At 39.9% G+C, this 19,836-nt stretch overlaps 1 protein-coding gene across 1 annotated transcript in view; it reads left to right on the top strand.

Annotated features, from left to right (window-relative positions):
- The window catches only part of itga11b (integrin, alpha 11b), a 133,566-nt gene that overhangs the window by 82,277 nt on the left and 31,453 nt on the right, over positions 1-19,836 (top strand). The window contains exons 12-16 of the mRNA XM_039017178.1: positions 16,288-16,432; positions 17,140-17,288; positions 18,177-18,320; positions 19,296-19,499; positions 19,655-19,785. Coding sequence (XP_038873106.1) covers positions 16,288-16,432; positions 17,140-17,288; positions 18,177-18,320; positions 19,296-19,499; positions 19,655-19,785 — 773 coding nt within the window. The remainder of the gene's footprint in view (positions 1-16,287; positions 16,433-17,139; positions 17,289-18,176; positions 18,321-19,295; positions 19,500-19,654; positions 19,786-19,836) is intronic.

Below are 19,836 nucleotides of genomic sequence, written 5' to 3' on the forward strand. Positions count from 1 at the left end.
ACCACCGCTCCCCCAATTGGAGTAAACTAATAAACACTTCTGCTTTTACCTTCAATTTATACATCTTATACCTATTTTACAGACACAGACTACTTTATAATAGTTCTCTCTTGTTTGTTCTTAGTCCTTCCTCTATTTCTGTTGTCCATCCAATTTTATTTCCACTTGTAACTGTGCTATTTCACAAAAGCTCCGCACCTATACACATTTCACAGATCCCGTATGCCCTACATTGTTTATCTTGTTATTAGTCCCACCCTTCAGTTCCACTCAACCCTTCCCATCTATCTTCCAACATCATCCATTTCGGATTTTTATTTGCCATATATTTTTCAACTGTGCTGTGATGCTTCACAAAAGATTTGAACCTTCCTATTCTCATAGCTTCTACAGATTGTAAATTAAAAATAAACATTTTTGCTAAAATAATTATTATATTATTGATTGATTGACTATGGCTTTTCAAATCCCCCAGTATTGCTATCTGTAGCGTTAGTTCTAGGCAAATGTTGCAATTCTTCAGCCATTCCTGGACCTGTGACCAAAAACGAGCTACATATGGACAATACCAAAATAAATGATCTAATGACTCTGCCTCCTCACAACAGAATCTGCAGAGCTGGGAAGATTGTATACCCCATATATATAACATTCTATTAGTTGCAAGAATTTTGTACAGTAATTTAAATTGAAAAATTCGAAGTTTTGAATCCGGCGTTGTTTTGCGTATCAATTCATAAACCATGTGCCATGGAATGGGTACATCGAAAATCTCTTCCCAACTATTTTGCAATTTATATGGCACAGCTGTCAGTTTTTTGGTCCTTAAATGAAATTGGTATATGTTTTTATTTATCACACTTTTCTTTAACCATTTATGTTCTTTAATACAGGGCCGACATACAAGTTCCTTACTTTTTTCCCCTTCTACTTGCCTCTTCCATTTTTGTGGTAATGCTGCAATTAATTGGTTGTAATTTTGGGTAGAGCAGACATTTCCATATGTCTGTGTTAGCTGCATGTGTGACATAACTCCACCAGTCCTATTTATGATATCATTCACAAAAATTATACCTTTTTTAAACATTTCTTCGATAAATACAGTTTTTTTTATCAATTACTATATTTGAATTTAACCACAATATTTGTTGTACTATTTGTTCCGTCCTTTCAGGTGGATTAAACTGAAATTGCAACCAACTTTCTAAGGCTTGTTTAAAAAATAAGGATATTTTGGAGATTATTTCCTTTTCAAACAACCGAAAGTGAGCAGGTGTAATCTGAATAAAGGGAAAAAGGCCCTTCTTGAACATAGGATGAGACATTCGTACCAATTTACTAGAGAACCAGTTTGGATTTAAGTATAACTTTTGTATGACTGATGCCTTTAGTGAGAGGTCTAATGCTTTAATATTTAATAATTTCTGCCCTCCGAATTCATATTCGTTATATAAATAGGCCCTTTTAATTTTATCTGGCTTGCCGTTCCAAATAAAATGGAATATTTTTTGTTCATATAATTTAAAAAGCAGGTCACTAGGTGTAGGCAAAACCATAAGCAAATAGGTAAACTGTGATATGACTAAAGAGTTAATCAGGGTGATTTTTCCACAAATAGACAAGTATTTTCCTTTCCATGGTAGCAAGATCTTATCTATTTTTGCTAACTTTCTATAAAAATTTATTGGAGTGAGATCATTTCTTTCTTTTGGGATTTTTATACCGAGTATGTCCACATCTCCGTCAGACCATTTAATTGGTAAACTACATGGCAATATAAAATGTGTATTTTTTAGTGATCCAATACGTAATATGGTACATTTATCATAATTTGGTTTTAATCCAGAGAGGATAGCAAAGGTATCTAGATCCTCTATGAGGCCGTGGAGAGACTCTAGTTGTGGTTTTAAAAGAAAACATGAATCATCAGCGTACAATGACACCTTAGTTTTTAAGCCACGGATTTCTAATCCATTAATATTAATGTTTGATCTAATTTTAACAGCTAACATTTCGATGGCAATAATAAATAGATATGCCGATAGTGGACAACCTTGTTTTACTCCTCTAGATAGTTTAAAACTTTCTGAGATGTAGCCATTATTTACTATTTTACACCTAGGGTTACTATACATAATTTTAACCCATTTTATAAGAGATTCCCCAAAATTGAAATATTCTAGGCATTTATATATAAACTCCAGTCGTACTTTATCAAAAGCCTTTTCAAAATCAGCTATGAAAACCAGACCTGGTGTCCCCGATATTTCATAGTGTTCTATTGTTTCCAGTACTTGCCTTATATTATCTCCAATGTATCGTCCATGTAAAAAACCTGTCTGATTAGGATGAATAATATCTGACAAAACTTTTTTTATTCTATGCGCCAAGCATTTTGCTAGGATTTTTGCATCACAACACTGAAGTGTAAGAGGTCTCCAATTTTTTAATTGGACTGGATCTTTATATATACCACTTGGGTCCTGTTTCAGTAATAACGATATCAGACCTTCTTGTTGCGTGTCTGATAATCTACCATTTATATAGGAGTGGTTAAAACAAGCTAATAATGGTCCTTTGAGTATATCAAAAAAAGTTTTGTATACTTCCACTGGTATGCCATCCAGCCCTGGAGTTTTCCCATCCTTAAAGGCCCCAATTGCATCAAGCAGTTCCTCCTCTGTAATTTGGCCTTCACATGAGTCTTTCTGTACAGATGTTAATTTTACATTATTAATAGGAAAAAAATCCATACAATTAGTTTCAGTTAGTGGAGATGGAGGAGCCTGAAACGAAAACATATTCTTAAAGTACTTTACTTCCTCTTTCAAAATATCATTTGGTGAATCATGCGTGACTCCATCATTTGTAACAAGTTTTAATACATTTTTTTTGGTAGCATTTCTATATTGAAGATTGAAAAAGAATTTGGTGCATTTTTCCCCATATTCCATCCAGTTCGCTTTATTTTTATAATATATTACACTGGATCTTTCTTGAATAAGTTCCTCCATTTCTTTTTGTTTTTCCTCTAACTTATTCTGTGCCTCTATGGTACCGTTTTTATTGCTATCTAACTGTACTGTTAGTCCTTCAATTTCCTTTGTTAATATGGACTCTTTTGATCTAAATTCCCTTTGTTTTATAGATGAGTACTGAATTGCATGGCCTCTAAAGGCACACTTAAAAGTGTCCCATACAATAAGGGGATCTGCTGTACCTATGTTATGTCTGAAAAAGTCAGTTATAAAATCTTCTGTCCTAGTTCTAAACAATTTATCATCTAGTAGACTTTGATTAAATTTCCAATATCCTCGCCCACGTGGAAATTCTGTAAGAGAAATATATATGCCAATTATGTGATGATCCGACCGCATTCTGTCCCCTATCAACACTTTTTTAACTTTTGGTGCCAGAGAGAATGGTATAAGAAAGTAGTCAAGACGACTAGCTTGATTCAGCCTCCGCCATGTATATCTCACTAAATCAGGGTATTTAAGTCTCCATATATCCACTAATTCCAATATATCCATGACATTCATGATTTCCTTAAGTGCCTGAGGGTGATAGTTTGTAGTGTGATTTCCTTTCCGGTCTATAGAGGTATTTAAGACCGTATTAAAATCTCCCACTATAATAATAGAGTCTAGTGTTGCTTGTAGAGTTGATAAATTCTTATATATATTTTCAAAGAAGCTTGGATCATCATTATTCGGACCGTATAGGTTAACAAGCCATATTTGTTTATTGTCCAATAACATATTTAAAATAATCCATCTACCTTGAGGATCTGTTTGGACAATTTGCACATTTGGATCAAAATTATTGTTAATTAAAACCATCACCCCTTTTGAATTTCTTTGCCCATGGGAGAAATATATTTTGCCCCCCCAGTTCTTTTTCCACAAAACTTCATCTAAAACTGTTGAATGGGTTTCCTGTAAACAATAGATATTATAATCCTTCTCTTTTAGCCAGGTAAATACTGATCGTCTTTTCTTATTATCTGCTAAGCCATTACAATTGTAACTGGCTATACTTATTTCACCACTTACCATAATGAGACACACCTTTCATTCTTTTAATCAGAATATATTTTTGTAAACGTACTATTAAAAAGTAACATAATGATTGAGTGTCTATATAGTTGTACCATGATATTTGCATTTCTACTAAGTAAACCTCCAATTGGTCCCTACTATTCCACCCGCTAAAAGGCCTCATCTCGAGATGGCTTGTCATCCCAATGCCCGGTAGACCACCCTCGACCCCCTGTATCCCATAGCCCTGAACCGACTGGGATCCATTCTTTGAAAAGAGCATACAGTGCCATTTACCGAATTGAAGAAGATCAATTACCATATGCATTTCCATTGCCCTCACCTCGATTTGTATTATATATATCTGTGGATCATCCTCTATTGTCCCTAACATCTTTTACTTCTTCCTTCGCAACAGTTGTGGGATACACACATACACCCACACACACTCAGCCCTTACCCCCACACAACCATAAGCTCACTTTCTCAACAATTGCACCATCCCAGAGCCCAACTCAAGATGGGTCATGATTTACAAATGCACTTGCAGTTGCAGCTGCATGAGAAGGCCTGCAAGACCGCACAAAAAATTAGCAAAAATTGAGAGATTTATTTACCATTGTCATATCCTAGATAATGGAGGTCAAATGTACACCTTATTCCTGAAACACCCACAATACGGTCATCCGTCATGACCATGTCCCCACGCATCTCCATGCAGTCCGACTTTGATTTTGTGCCGCCAGGGCCACAATAATATACCCCCTCTCTGAATGTCCGAGTGTGACCCCCTCCCCATGGGTTACTGCAGCTAGTGTTGCCAGCACTGCCACTGCCTGGGTGGGGGCACCCCACCGGAATCCCCACCGGCTAGGTACAAGGTCGTCAAGGTTCTCATTAGCAGCTTTGAGAATTTCCTTGTATATTATGCTCTCCCTTTATGGGGCTTTGGCTTTGCAGGACCAACCCTGCCAAGCAGGCTCAGAATCTTGAGGGGGCAGTGCTGCTCTTGGTCTCTGACCTCATTTTAGCTGCATACAGACCGCTTACAGCGGGCACATAAAACAGTTAGGGACTTCTCCTTAGTATCTGGGTCATTCAGGTGGGTGTCTAGGGTATAGTGCCATGGACCGTACCATTAAAATAGGATAATAAATAATTAGATATAATTTATAAAAAAATAAATAAAAAATGTAGTTCTCCATGATAGGACAATAAATAAATAAGACGTATAATTCATTATAAAAGTATATCCATCATCTGAACAACATTGAAAGCCCTCTCATACCCGGCTCACAGCAATACATTGGCTCTGGGATATGCAACCATTTCATTACTCACTCACTCAACTTTCCAAACATAACAAATAAAATAAAAAATAAACACAAACCATACCATCCACACATACTGTGCCTTCTGTTTACTTAGTTTTTATCTTCACTATGTTGAATTAGTGCTTGTGTGTTCAATTAGTTATATGTGAAGATTTATAGAAAAGCTATATTTTTTATTGTATTGTTACAATCAGTAACCGGGCTTGAATTGTGTTTATTTCCCTCGTCTATGAGAACTTTGTAATTTTTAAAATAACCATGGAGTAGTCTTTGTGTCTCTGAACAACTGGTTATCAATATATAGTTTATCAACGACGAGAGCTACTCGTTTCGCTTTTAATCTATTTTCTTTGAAAATTGGATACAGAACTTTGCGCCGTTCTGCAATTTCCTTCGGAAACTGATCATTCATGCCAATTTTGGTCCCAGCAAGTCTTTTACCCAGGCTTTTAACCATTATTTTATCTTTAAATGAAGCAAATTTGGCAACGATTGGGCGTTCGTACCTCTGCCCTCTCTGTCCGAAGCGGTGAACGCGTTCAAGTTGGATTTTGTCGATAACTTCGCGTGGAATCTGAAGCGCTGTAAGGAGGAACTCTCTAACTATAGATTCAGGAACTTCTCCTTCTTTTTCTTGGATACCTGTAAGTACCAAATTCTCTCTCATGGATCTAGTTTGTATGTCTAGTAAGGTTTCCTTCAGAACGGTGTTCTCCTTTTTAATTCCATTCATTTCGGTTTCAATCTTATTGACTGTCCCTTTTAGCGCGTGTGTTTGCTTCTCCAATGTCGCAGCTTTTTCATCACTCATCTCTAGGCTTGCCTTCAACTCTTTTATATCCTTACTAACTAATTCAAGTATACCCAGTTTGTCATTTATTGATTTTAACAGATCGGTTTCGACCTTTACCATTCCCGGTGGTGAGAATATTAAATCATCCGTGTCGGTTGAGGAGTCACGTTTTCGTTTTTGAATCGGTTCCCCTGTCTTACTCTCCGTCATGTTTGGTTGTTGCCTGTTTTCGTAATATTTGTCGATAAATGTCTCTAGTTTTAGGATTTGTTTTGTGTTATTGTCCAGATTGAAGGTTATCACTCACCAGATTAAGTAGTGCTAATATTTTAGTCTAATTTAGCAGATATTTCGAATATTATGTTTTATCTTGAGGTGCTCTACATAAATCCCTTCAGTCCGCCATTACCCTTACGTTACCTTTACGTCATACGTCAGCAACCACAGATCACTCTCCTTCTTGGGTTTGACTGATATTATGATTGTCTGTTTGTTTCATATCTGCAAAGTAGTCAAAACGCTGTCAGTTTCACTTTAAACTTTAGGTCACCCGTTACTTTGTATGCGACATGTGAAATGTTTTTTGCAATGGGAAGTAATAGTTGTACATTTTGTTTGTGAAATGCTTAATTGTAATGTTTTTGTATTTTTATGATTGGGACCTACTGGCTTATTATGTCCGAGTTTATGAACTGCTTATCCTTTAACATCATGATGTGTGTGACTGCTGTCTTTCCATCGGCCCTATGCAGTGGTGCCTGGAGAAGTGGGTATACTCTAACTCTCCTACAAGAGTGCGCTGTTAATACGGTTGCTGTCCTTTCAGAATCACACACCTGTCACACACTGAAGGCCTATAGGTTTGCCACTGTGCAAACATGTCTATAATAGATATAAAGGCTGTTAAGATACTGTATTAATGTTTCAAGAAAGGAGTGTATATGTTTGGCCTGGCGGTCTCTCGCTGCCCCTCCGGTCTTGGTCTTGACTCGGACTCGATTTGCTCCGGTATTGGTCTTGAACACAACACTGGCCTACACACAATACCCAATAACGTCAATGTGGAATTATGTTGTTTTGTTCAAAGAGTCAAATGTCTCGAATCAATAAGTATTCAACTCCTTTGTTATGGCAAGCCTATATAAGTTCAGGCGTAAACATTTGCTTAATAAGTCACATAATAAGTTGCAAGGACTAACTCTACAGTATGTGCAATAATAGTGTTCAACATGATTTTTGAGTGCCTACCTCATCTCTGTACTCCAATTATCTGTAAGGTCTCTCAGTTGAGCAGTGAATTTAAAACACAGATTCAACCACAAAGACCAATGATGTTTTCCAATGCCTCACAAAGAAGGGCACCTATTGGTAGATGGGTAAAAAAAAGAAGACATTGAACATGTCCTTTGAGCTTAGTTTAGCCACTGAAAAAGTCAGGAACCTTCCCGCTAGCCATGATTAGCTGAGATAATGGATGGGCTGGACATGCTGAGAGATGAGTTCGGATTGGTCTGCCAAGTAAAACACTTCTGTCTATAACTTGAGCTGGTCAGATTGTGTAGGTAATCCTTCCTAACGCTGCTTTAAAAAATATATATATCATGTAGTAGAACTGCAAAAGTGTTGCTCTCCAGCTTCTGGAGGACCGAGTTTTGAAATCAGTGGAATGCCCGGTGGAATTAGAGTATGATAGCTAACGAGATGTTAAAAAATTCTGCCATTTGATTACAAGTATGCAGAGGGAGTCGAAAATAGAACACACAAAAGGATTTTGTATAAAACACCTGTTTTAAAAAGAAGAATAATGGGCAAAGAATAATGGGCAAATGTTGCACAATCCAGATGTGGAAAGCTCTTAGAGACTAATCCAGAAAGACTCACAGCTGTAATCGCTGCCAAAGGTGCTTCTACAAAGTAATGACTTATGACTTAAATACTAATTTTCAATAAATTAGCAAAAATGTCTAAAAACATGTTTTCACTTTGTCATTATGGGGTATTGTGTGTAGATGGGTGAGAATGTGTTTTGTATCCATTTTGAATTCAGCGTGTAACAACAATATGTGGAATAATTCAAGCGGTATGAATACTTTCTGAAGGCACTCTATGTAAAACAATATGTAAATTGTTCTGCATATGTAAGCATACCCCCTTTTTTAATGAATATATGGGTAATATATTGAAATGAATGTGACTCTTATTCAGTACATTTAGTTATTGCTTGCTTTTCTAAAGTCTACCAACCTTGCAGGCAGTCATGCCAGCTAAGATAGTTAGACAAGCTAGCTACTCTAACTTGCTCAATAGCCTGAAATGGCTTATTGACAGCTAGTTATGAAGTTGGGAGTTTGGAAACCTATCTGGCTAGCTAAAGCCAACTTCATAAAATTGCTAGTTGGCTAGTAGTATACAGAGAAACGACAACAACAATTAAATGAATCTGTGCCTCTGTGCCCCCTATTGGCATGACACATCTGGTTGGGAGCTGACTGTTGTAGCCTACCTGACAGATATTCATGCCATATCCATGTTGCACTGCATCATTTAGGCTACAGTATTTAAAATTATTTGAATACGCCAACAACATCCATTCTATTTTCACCTTGTATAAGTGTTCTGCTGTTCTGACATATGCAACATTGCAGTTGCATTAATAACAAGTAGCCAGAGCTGGAAATGAAGGGCTTATCATTATAAAACATTTTAATAAGTCTGTGACGACGGTTCAAAACAGAATCTGGGACAGTTCTGGGATGCTAGATCCAAAGTTCCTACATCCACTGTAAATCCCCAAATTTTGAAACACAACGAAACTGATAGAACAGATTAGAAAGTTTAGCTTAAAATGTTGGTAAATTATTATTTATTTATTCACATTATAAGCAGCAATGTGCACACAACAATAAGCTCACATTTTCTAAAATGCAAGTAGCGGGAAAAACACTGTTGCTCATCAGACATGCCAATGGCAGAAATGGAAGTAAATATCCATAAAAAAATTTGAAAGAGGGGAGATCTAAAGATGCAAAAATATATAGGTTGCTAATATGACTAGGATTGTGCCTTTGGCTGCTGAAAGAAAGTTGGTTAGAAAACCAAGAGAACAGAAGAGAAATGTTGGTTTCAATGGCATAAGGCTATGAGGAAGTGTTCATAAAATAATTCCATCGACGTTTCTATGGTTGGATTTTGGCTAGGCTACTTTGAAGCAGTATAAGAAATGCATCATTAGGACTATACGAAGTAAAACGTCCAGATTTCAAGCAATTTATGGTTTCAAAATGCTGTCAGATCGCGAAGTGGCGATGTGCTGTACACAACAGGCACTGGCCTTTCTCTTCGCTGTTGTGTCCATTTGAGCTGAACATGTATGTTGACAGAATCAAACCTTAAAGGGCAATTCCGCCACTTTTCAACCTCAAATTCCTTATCTCAGCACCAAACCAGTGTCTACATGTATAAAAACAGCACTTTTCTATGATCTGTGGTTAAAAAGATAAGAAAGGCCCTGAAAAATGCTTCTCTGTGACATCACAGGGTAGGATTAAAAGTACAAAACAGAGATTTTCAAAACCTGCAAAGAGTTTCTAGCTAAAGGGAGGTTATTTTCTTGCTCCCAACGTCACCGCGAATATCAAGTGTTTGAAAATCACTGTTTTTACAATGTTGTAACTTTTGATGATGTCATTGGGTATAACTTTATATTTTCTACTAAAATGTAGGAATGCGCCGCTTTCATATATGTTAACACTAGGGATGGGCATGGATGTTCAAATATCCGAACAGACGTTAGTATTCGAATATTTGCAAGAGTATTAATTTTTGGAAAACCTTTATCATAGGCCTATTTTAACAATGAAAGGCTTTGTCTAAATTATATTAAATGATCTAAGTGACATTGCTACACATAAGGATATATATACCATGACATTTGAAATTCTTAACTAAAAAAAACAACAAACTTTTAAATGTAGTTTTATGACTTGCACAACATAAAAATACATTCTTTATTAGCCCACACGGGTTTCACGCATTTTAGTTGTTATTGTCGGCCAATGAAAGTGGCACTGTCTACAGTCAGTGCCTCCATGTGTAGCAAGCAATGTGGGAGATCTCTAATCAGTGCAAAATGTAATGAAAATTATGGAATGAAGTTAATTAAATGAGAAGGAGTTGGTTACAATGAAGAGCAACCATCAATTAGGCTATTCTTTAATCTGCATGGAATTGTTGTAGACAAGAATGGGAAGCTGAGCAAAATAGCCCTAGTCTAGGTAACTAGCTAGCTAGCTCGCTGGCTAGCATAGCTGGCTATCTTAGCTAGCTTCTTTACATCGATATGTTGCAGTCAGTCATGTGTACTTCCAGATGTGGAATCTACAACTTTGTCTAACTAGTGTGAGTCTATGTGGCTGGTCTCTCTCTCTCCCTCACTCACTCACCGGCCCCTGCCCATACTACTGTTGCAAGCTAGCGGCACCAAAATCACGCAGTCTGTGCAGAAATCCAGTTCCAAGTTTTTACATTTTTTACATGTATATGGACTATCCGGATATCCCAAAAATGTCATGATATTATTCTAATAGTGAAATTATTTCAAATGCCCATCCCTAGTTGACACTGGTATTGTGCTGGAGATAATGAAAATGAGGTTGGAATGTCCCTTTTTTTGCCCACTGTGGGGACCACCATTGGACTGGGGTGCCTTTAGCAGGAAGCAACATTTTGGAACGTTCAGATAGAAATATGCTATGTAGAACAAACATGTGTCTCTGACATGTAGAATAAGGAACCACGTCAGCTCTATTTTTGGTATTTCTATCTGCAACGTTCAAGAACGTTTATGGACTAAACATGGCCCAGGTATGAATTGCAAGTAGGGCCATGGGGAGGTTGCATTCCAATGAAGTTGTGTCCGGGGCTGAACGGAATCGAATCTGTTGTATTTATACACAGCTTTAAAGATCTCTTGGGAAGACTACATTACCCAGGTGGGAGCTATACGTTGGTGATGGATGACGGGTGGTAGATGATGAATGTGAGCTACCTCTAAGGAGCTCACATTATTGTTCATATTAGCATGGAGCACGGCACTGTGGATACTGGAGAAAGCATTAACCGTCTCTGGGAAAAATTATATATTCATACAACGCATTGTTGGATTCTAGGCACAGGGGCAATTTGAGAATGAGATGATGAGAACGTTGTGGAAAGTATTTTTTGTTGGCGGAGGGAGGGGTGGGGGGGACTTTGAGAGGAAAACAGGCAAGAGAGTACAGATGGTTTAGTTGAATGCAGAGCTTGCCAGCTAAACACACACACACACACACGGAAACAGACACACAGACATTAACACACACATCATACACACACACACACACACACACACACACACACACACACACACACACACACACACACACACACACACACACACACACACACACACACACGGAAACAGACACACAGACATTAACACACACATTAACACACACACACACAGATACACACTGATCAACAAGCTCACACAACACAGACACACCAAATATTTTGAGATTGTCCTATTGTGATGGAATTTATTTGCTCATAGTTTGAAATCCTAATATCTTTAGGGGATTATTAGCTGAATTCATTTAATATAATACAAGTCAAAATAATATGGAAAGATTTGTTCAGGTCATTGTTTATTGTGTTGGCTGACATTGCCGCACTACTGACATGAGTCATATTGGGTTTTACCTCTTGCATACCAAACCCCAGTCTTCAGGGATCTCTCCAGGTATCGGTTTCATGTATCATCTCACTTTTGTTTGTCTCCTCAATCCTCATTTGTCGCTACATTGGCTATTTGAATGCTGTTCCCTCATATCAGGGCGGGGAAGCATACTGTCCATATTGCAACTTGGGGCTGTGTCTGAAAACAGTACCCTACCTGTTTCATTTTGTTTGTTGTCAGTGACTCTTTGTTAGATCCCCTGCTGTTTGAGCGTCATTTTTGGTTTTCTTGCTAGGGAACGTAACACTGTCAAATCCTTTCTTCCTCCGTCATCCTTGTTTCCTCAGTCTTTCTCAAAGCTCATTGGAAAAGGATATCTGAGGGAGGTACCTTGGATTCTCTCCTTCAATGCGCTTTGAGAAGACATGAGGAAACAAGAACGGATGAAATAAGGATGTAACCTTTTAAAAAACAGTCGCCTGCAACCCACCTTGAACATCATATGGCTACTTCCTCCAACCACTTTTCCACACTGGTATGGCCAACACTCAGGTTCTCACACTTGGTCCCTTTCAGACAATTTTTGTTAACTCAGTGCAGTTTGCTTAATATTGTGTCCAGTGTGAACACTCCAAAGGAACTCAGTTCCCTCAAAAGAGCCCCCGAAGCAAACAGGACTGAGAGGTAGTCTGAGTTCGGTTCCCTTGAATTCCTTGGTCCGGTTCCCTTTTTTTAGGGCAACGTGAACACTAAGCTCCCAGGTTCACTTGTCATTATTCCCTCACCACACACTAGAATACTGCAACACCATTTCACCTGCCATAACCCCTCACATTGGTGCCACAAAAGAGAGAAGATGATGCGCAGAAAGAAATATGTGCTGTTCTTGGATATTGATTAGCAATTGTCAATGATGCATAGAAACTCCAAAATAGTTTTTAGTTCAGATTATTTGTTTGCAATATGTGATCTATAAAGAGAGCTTCATAAGCTGTTTATTCGCTTGTGGGGTTTGAATGGTGTGAGAAGACAACAACATATTCGATGAGAATCCCAACATAGGGTACAAAAACAATTCTAGCTCTTAAAGGGGCAGTAGCATACAATTTTCAATTAAAGCATTATTTAATCGGGCAGCTATTCTTCTGCTATTCATTATGTTACAAATAATATTTGCATGTTAATATTATCTTCTGATTACAATGTTTATGTCTCATCTTTTAACTAAATGCAATCTATTAGCTTCCAAAATGTAAGTAGGTATAAACAGTGCCTTCGGAAAGTATTCAGACCCCTTGACTTTTTCCTAATTTATTTTTACGTTACAGCCTTATTCTAAAATGGATTGAAGAAAAAAATCGTAAACAATCTACACACAATACCCCATAATGACAAAGTAAAAACAGTTTTTTTTAAATTTTGGCAAATTTATTAAAGACAGAAATACCTTAAGTATTCAAACCCTTTCCTATGAGACTCAAAATTGAGATCAGGGTCATCTTGTTTCCATTGATCATCCTTGAGATGTTTCTACAAATTGATTGGAGTTCACCTGTGGTAAATTCAATTGATTGGACAGATCTGGAGAAAGGTTTTAAAAAAGGTCTGCAGCATTGAAGATCCCCAAGAAAACAGTGGTATCCATCATTCTTAAATGGAACAAGTTTGGAACCACCAAGATCATTGGGTTCTTGCCACCCGGCCAAACTGAGCAATCGGGGGAGAAGGGCCTTGGTCAGGAAGGTGACCAAGAACCCGATGATCACCCTGACAGAGCTCTAGAGTTCCTCTGTGGAGATGGGAGAACTTTCCAGAAGAACAACAATCTCTACAACACCTCACCAATCAGGCCTTCATGGTAGAGTGGCCAGACAGAAGCCACTCCTCAGTAAAGGGCACATGACAGCCCGCTTGGAGTTTGCCAAAAGGCACCAAAAGACTCTCAGACCATGAGAAACAAGATTCTCTGGTCTGATGAAACCAAGATTGAACTCTTTGGCCTGAATGCCAAGCATCACGTCTGGAGGAAACCTGGCACCATCCATACGTTGAAGCATGGTGGTGGGGATTTCTTTCAGTGGAGGGACTGGGAGACTAGTCAGGATCGAGGCAAAGATGAATGGAGCAAAGTACAGAGAGATCCTTGATGAAAACCGTCTCCAAAGCGCTAAGGACCTCAGACTGGGGCAAAGGTTTACCTTCCAACAGGACAACAACCCTAAGCACACAGCCAAGACAACGGAGTGGCTTCGGACAAGTCTCTGAATGTCCTTGCATGGCCCAGCCAGAGCCCGGACCCAATCGAACATCTCTGGAGAGACCTTAAAATAGATATGCAGCAATACTCCCCATCCAACCTGACAGAGCTTGAGAGGATCTGCAGAGAAGAATGGGAGAAACTCCCCAAATACAGGTGTGCCGAGCTTGTAACATCATACTCAAGAAGACTCGATGCTGTAATCGCTGCCAAAGGTGCTTCAACAAAGTACTGAGTAAAGGTTCTGAATACTTATGTAAATGTGATATTTCTGTTTGTTTTTTTATAAATTAGCAAAAATTGCTAAAATCCTGTTTTTACTTTATCATTATGGGGCTTTCAATTTTAGAATAAGGCTGTAACCTAACAAAATGTGGAAAAAGTTAAGGGGACTGAATACTTTCCGAAGGCACTGTATAGCTGTCCAATAACAAATTCTGATGGAATGGCTTGTCCTGCACAACCCAGAGTGCATTGAGTGAATGTTGGAACAAGATCTTGGTTCCTTTTTAAACATAACAATGTGAACGCAAGGAGGACTCAGACCACAAAATATGTGAAGTGACCTGACAAAAGAGTTGAGTCCTCATTCAAAGGCAAGGGCAGTGTGAATACAAAGAGACCTGAGTTATTTAGCTTTTTTTTACCCCAGAGTTCACTTTAAAGAGGACTGAGATCGGTTCTTTTAAAGAGGACTGTGTGTGAAAACACCCTTAAAGGATATCACAGAAGGGCCATTCAACTTACTCTCTATCTGTCTGTACATGCAAATTAGTGAATAAACTATTAGCTAATACCCAAATCCTTAAAATCATAAGTCATGGATAATACTGTATCCATCCCAATGGGAGACTTACTTTACTCCGCAACAGTTGCCATGGCAGCCAGTCAAACTGTCCACGTCGACAGCCTATAACTATGAGTGAGGGAATACTTGGCCATGGCGTATCTTCACAACAGCCCCACTGCTGTCTTGATTTAGCCATGACTATAGCGTTGGCTGAAATCTGTCTGCTGGCATGGTGTCAGTATTTGAACTTTTATTAGTAAATTCACATGGGCTGTATATGTAGCACTATACAACCCTGTAGAACACGGTTTCTCTTGAACACCTTCTTTCTCTCTTCCAAAGTTGAAGGATTAGCTGTCGATTTGTCCCAATAGTACAAATTGTTTTAACTGATTGGGGTTATTAAGAAAGCGGCGTTGACTAGAAGATGACATCTGAGGTCAGCTCTGAATCAGTTGTGTGTATTCAGTTTGTGTTGGTTCTTCTGGTTGCTTAGCTACTGAATCAGAACACGTTGCTATAGTACCGTACATGCAGTCTGCTGAGTATAGTTTGGTGGTCAATGCTAACCTGGTCCCAGATCTGTTTGTGCTTTCTTGCCAACACCTATGGTCATTTTCAAGCCACGTGACCATTGGAGACAGCAAGACGCCACAAACAGATCTGGGATCAGGCGAACTTGAAGTATGGTGACAGTGGTGATAGCTTCACCGGTATCTAAAACAATAATACAAAACAGTATGAGAGTTTGACAGGGCTCAATGAACATTCCCATGCATCATGCAGCCTAATGGAGCATTGCACACACTGCTGGGGATTTGGTCGTTGACCATGATCCCTGTTCTTCTCGCTCTGAGAGATGTGTAGAGATGTGTAACTCACGGTTTAATGACTTTCACCTCTGGACATGACATACTGTACAGTGCGTTCACATCTGTGTGTGACGGTGTGTGTATAGTTCATTCAACACCACCTGTGTGTGTATGTGTGTTTGTGAAATGTACTCACATGTTTTTATTGTGAAAGTTTAGCAATGATGGTGATGCATTCATGTTGGAAAATGTAACCAAGCCGTTTGTTTCCTTATTGCCCGGTGCTCTTGTACTAGGGTTGTAAAATCCATTAGAGAAAAACAGGATAGGGAGTGGAAAATTACCAAAGAATAAATCAACTCACTGAAAGGATTGGACTTACTGAAAAGACAAAATGTTCAACCCATTATTTCGCATAAAAGACATATCTGTCCACCATCATCACTCTCTGCTTTGGTACCTCTTTGTACAGTGGCGAAAGAGGTACATTGACCGAATGAGAGATGTGTATTTGGCGAGTGATGTGAAAATGCTTGTTCCTGTAGGATGGCATATTGGTGGGGGCCGTGGGGGCCTATGATTGGAACGGGGCTGTTCTAAAAGAGACACGTCATGGGAAGGTAGTCCCACCCAAGTCCTCCTATCTGGAAGAGTTCCCAGAAGAACTGAAGAACCATGGGGCCTACTTGGGTGAGTGAACTGGATGGGCAGGTAGAATTGTGTAGATGGATGGATGGATGGATGAATGGATGGGTGGGTGGATGGAAGGACAGATGGATAGATGAATGGATAGATGGATGAATGGATAGATGGATGAATGGATAGATGGATGGATGCATAGACTAATAAATAAAGAGATGGATGGATAGATGAATGGGTGTGTGGATAGATGAATAAATAGATGGATGGATGAATAGTCTGTCTAACATTGCATGCAGTACTATACTATAGTGTGTTTTATTTTCCTTTTTTGACAATATAAAAACAATAGACAACTTAACATTTACACACATACATTTCAACAGACATTAATGAAATCACATACGCTCAGACCCACAAGTTCTTTACCTATTCTGTCCGTCTCATTTTCTCTAATTTCTCATCCTTTGAATATCTCCAGTGCTTGTAATACTTTATGCCATATGGCTTCAAATTGTACTATTTTGTTTCACTCTGGAGCCCAATTTTTTTCTATATTTAGATAATAATGCATTTGATTCACCTGATGGCGGGTCATCTTGATTTCCAGTTTTTAAGAAAATGTTTTCTCAAAATGATTGACAAGGAAAATACAGTTCAACCGATTGGTTATCTCACTGCGCACCCATAACTGCACCCTCTCCCATAACTTTTGGACAGTGCCTTCAGAAAGTGTGTCCTTGTGTCCAATCTCCCAGGTTACACAGTAAATTCAGTGGTGTCGGCCAAAGGCAGGCAGCTCTATGTTGCTGGAGCCCCTCGCTTCAACCACACAGGCAAAGTCATCATCTTTACGCTGAGAAACAATGGCAACCTCACCATCCTACACTCACTCAAGGGCCAGCAGGTGAGACACACCAAGAGATATAAATTATTAATACAAGGGGGCCAAGGACTGAACCTTGGGGGACACCATTACAGGCAGGTGCTTGAGTTGATTTGCTTAAACAAACAAATACACACCAACACGACACACCGACACTGACAGTGACACCCACACACACATTCACACACACACACACACACACACACACACACACTGGCTCTACGTGTCAAGCTTGTGTGTGCACACGTGTGACACATTGGAGTCTTCGTTACATTATGGTCTAGACTCGGCTGCCCGGTCCAGATGGCCTTTGTCTCATCGGCCCATGTGCTTCTCATTTGTATGCATCCAATCAAAACAGGGTTTTCTACTGAGCACAGATGCATCGCCCCGGGCAGGCTCCCTGTAAATAAGGGCTAACCACTGTGTCAGATCAGACTGTTGTTTGAGGGAGGGAGAGGGAGAGAGGAGTAGAGTCCTAGAGTCAGTGCTGCGCATTCCTGAGGGGACATTAGAAAAGCAGTACGCCTCTAGGATTAATTACGGCTGCTGTGGTGTTTTCTGAGGTAGCCTGAGGCCACTGGGGCAAGATTTACAGTAAGCTAGTGCGGCTGGGATGTGTTAGGTGGTGCATCCTGTCTCAGATGCCTCCCCTTCCCTCTTACACTCCTTCCTTGCTTGTGGGGTATGTGGGCTAAAAATACAATTAGGACAATTAAATGGACTTGATATGAATGGGGTTTTCCCCTCACTGGATGCTATGGGCGGTAATTGTACTGTGTTAATTTAACACTTTTCAAATTGTGATATGGTTCGGGTTGAATGTGCATAGATATAAATGAATCACTGTTCTGCACATTTTAGAAGAGTATATATGGCTTGACTCTTTGTCAAATGGTGTGTCTGTAGATTGGGTCATACTACGGGAGTGAGCTAGCTCCTCTGGACATCGATGGGGACGGTGTGACAGACTTCCTCCTGGTGGCAGCGCCCATGTTCTTCAGTAAGGGCTGGGAGAGGGGCAAGGTCTACATCTACAGGGTGACTCAGCAGGTGAGAACGAGGAGAAGTGAATCGGAGTGTACGTGAACACTATATATGCAAAAGTATGTGGACACCCCTTCAAATTAGTGGATTTAGCTATTTCAGCCACACCTGTTGCATACAGGTGTATAAAATCGAGCACACAGCCATTCAATCTCTATAGACAAACATTGTCAGTAGAATGGCCTGACTAAAGAGCTCAGTGACTTTCAGCATGGCACCATCATAGGATGCCGCCTTTCCAACAAGTCAGTTCGTCAAATTTCTGCCCTGCTAGAGCTGCCCTGGTCAACTGTAAGTGCTTTTATTGCGAAGTGGAATGTCTAGGAGCAACAACGACTCAGTCGCGAAGTGGTAGGCCACACAAGCTCACAGAATGGGACCACTGAGTGCTGAAGAGCGTGGTGCGTAAAATTTTCCTGTACTCGGTTGCGACACTCACTACCGAGTTCCAAACTGCCTCTGGAAGCAACGTCAGCACAGTAATTGTTCATTGGGAGCTTCATGAAAGGGGTTTCCATGGCCGAGCAGCCGAACACAAGCCTAAGATCACCATGCGCAATGCCAAGCGTCGGCTGTAGTGATGTAAAGCTCGCTGCCATTGGACTTTGGAGCAGTGGAAATGTGTTCTCTGGAGTGATGAATCACAATTCACCATCTGGCAGTCCGACGGACGAATCTGGATTTGGCGATGCCAGGAGAACGCTACCTGCCCAATCCATAATGCCACCTGTAAAGTTTGGTGGAAGAGGAATAATGATCTGAGGATGTTTTTCACGGTTCGGGCTAGGCCTCTTAGTTCCAGTGAAGGGAAATCTTAACGCTACAGCTTACAATGACATTCTAGACGATTCTGTGCTTCCAACTTTGTGTCAACAGTTTGGGGAAGGCCCATTCCTGTTTCAGCATGACAATGCCCCTGTGCACAAAGCAAGGTGCATACAGAAATGGTTTGTCGAGATTTCTCTCTTTCTCTATCTACAGAGCCATTTCCTTTTGGAAGGGACACTTGAGGTCTCCGACCAGTCCCAGAACTCTCGTTTTGGTGGAGCGATGGCCCCTATCCCTGATATGAATGGTGACTCGTACAGTGAGGTAGTGGTGGGAGCTCCTCTAGAGGACGACCACCAGGGGGCCATCTACCTGTTCTACGGCCAGCTCAATGGCATACAACACAAGTACAGACAGGTGAGCTCAGTGGCACACAACCCCTAGTCATGCAGTGGATTATTCAGAACCAATACTAAAAGTATTTTTTGCTGTCTCACTAACTGGCTTTTTCTCCCTCCCTCCCTCCCTCCCTCCCTCCCTCCCTCCCTCCCTCCCTCCCCTCTCTCTCTCAGAGAATTGGAGCAGCAGGCTTCTCTGCTGGTCTGCAGTATTTTGGCCGCAGTGTTCATGGGATGATGGATGTCAATGAAGACGGGCTGGTGGACTTGGCAGTGGGCGCGTTGGGTGCAGTAGTACTGATCTGGTTAGTGACACACACTCACCCCAACACACTCCCATTCCATTGCAGTCCCAC

This window comes from Salvelinus namaycush, chromosome 21 (genome assembly GCF_016432855.1).
Source record: "Salvelinus namaycush isolate Seneca chromosome 21, SaNama_1.0, whole genome shotgun sequence".
NCBI lineage: Eukaryota > Metazoa > Chordata > Actinopteri > Salmoniformes > Salmonidae > Salvelinus > Salvelinus namaycush.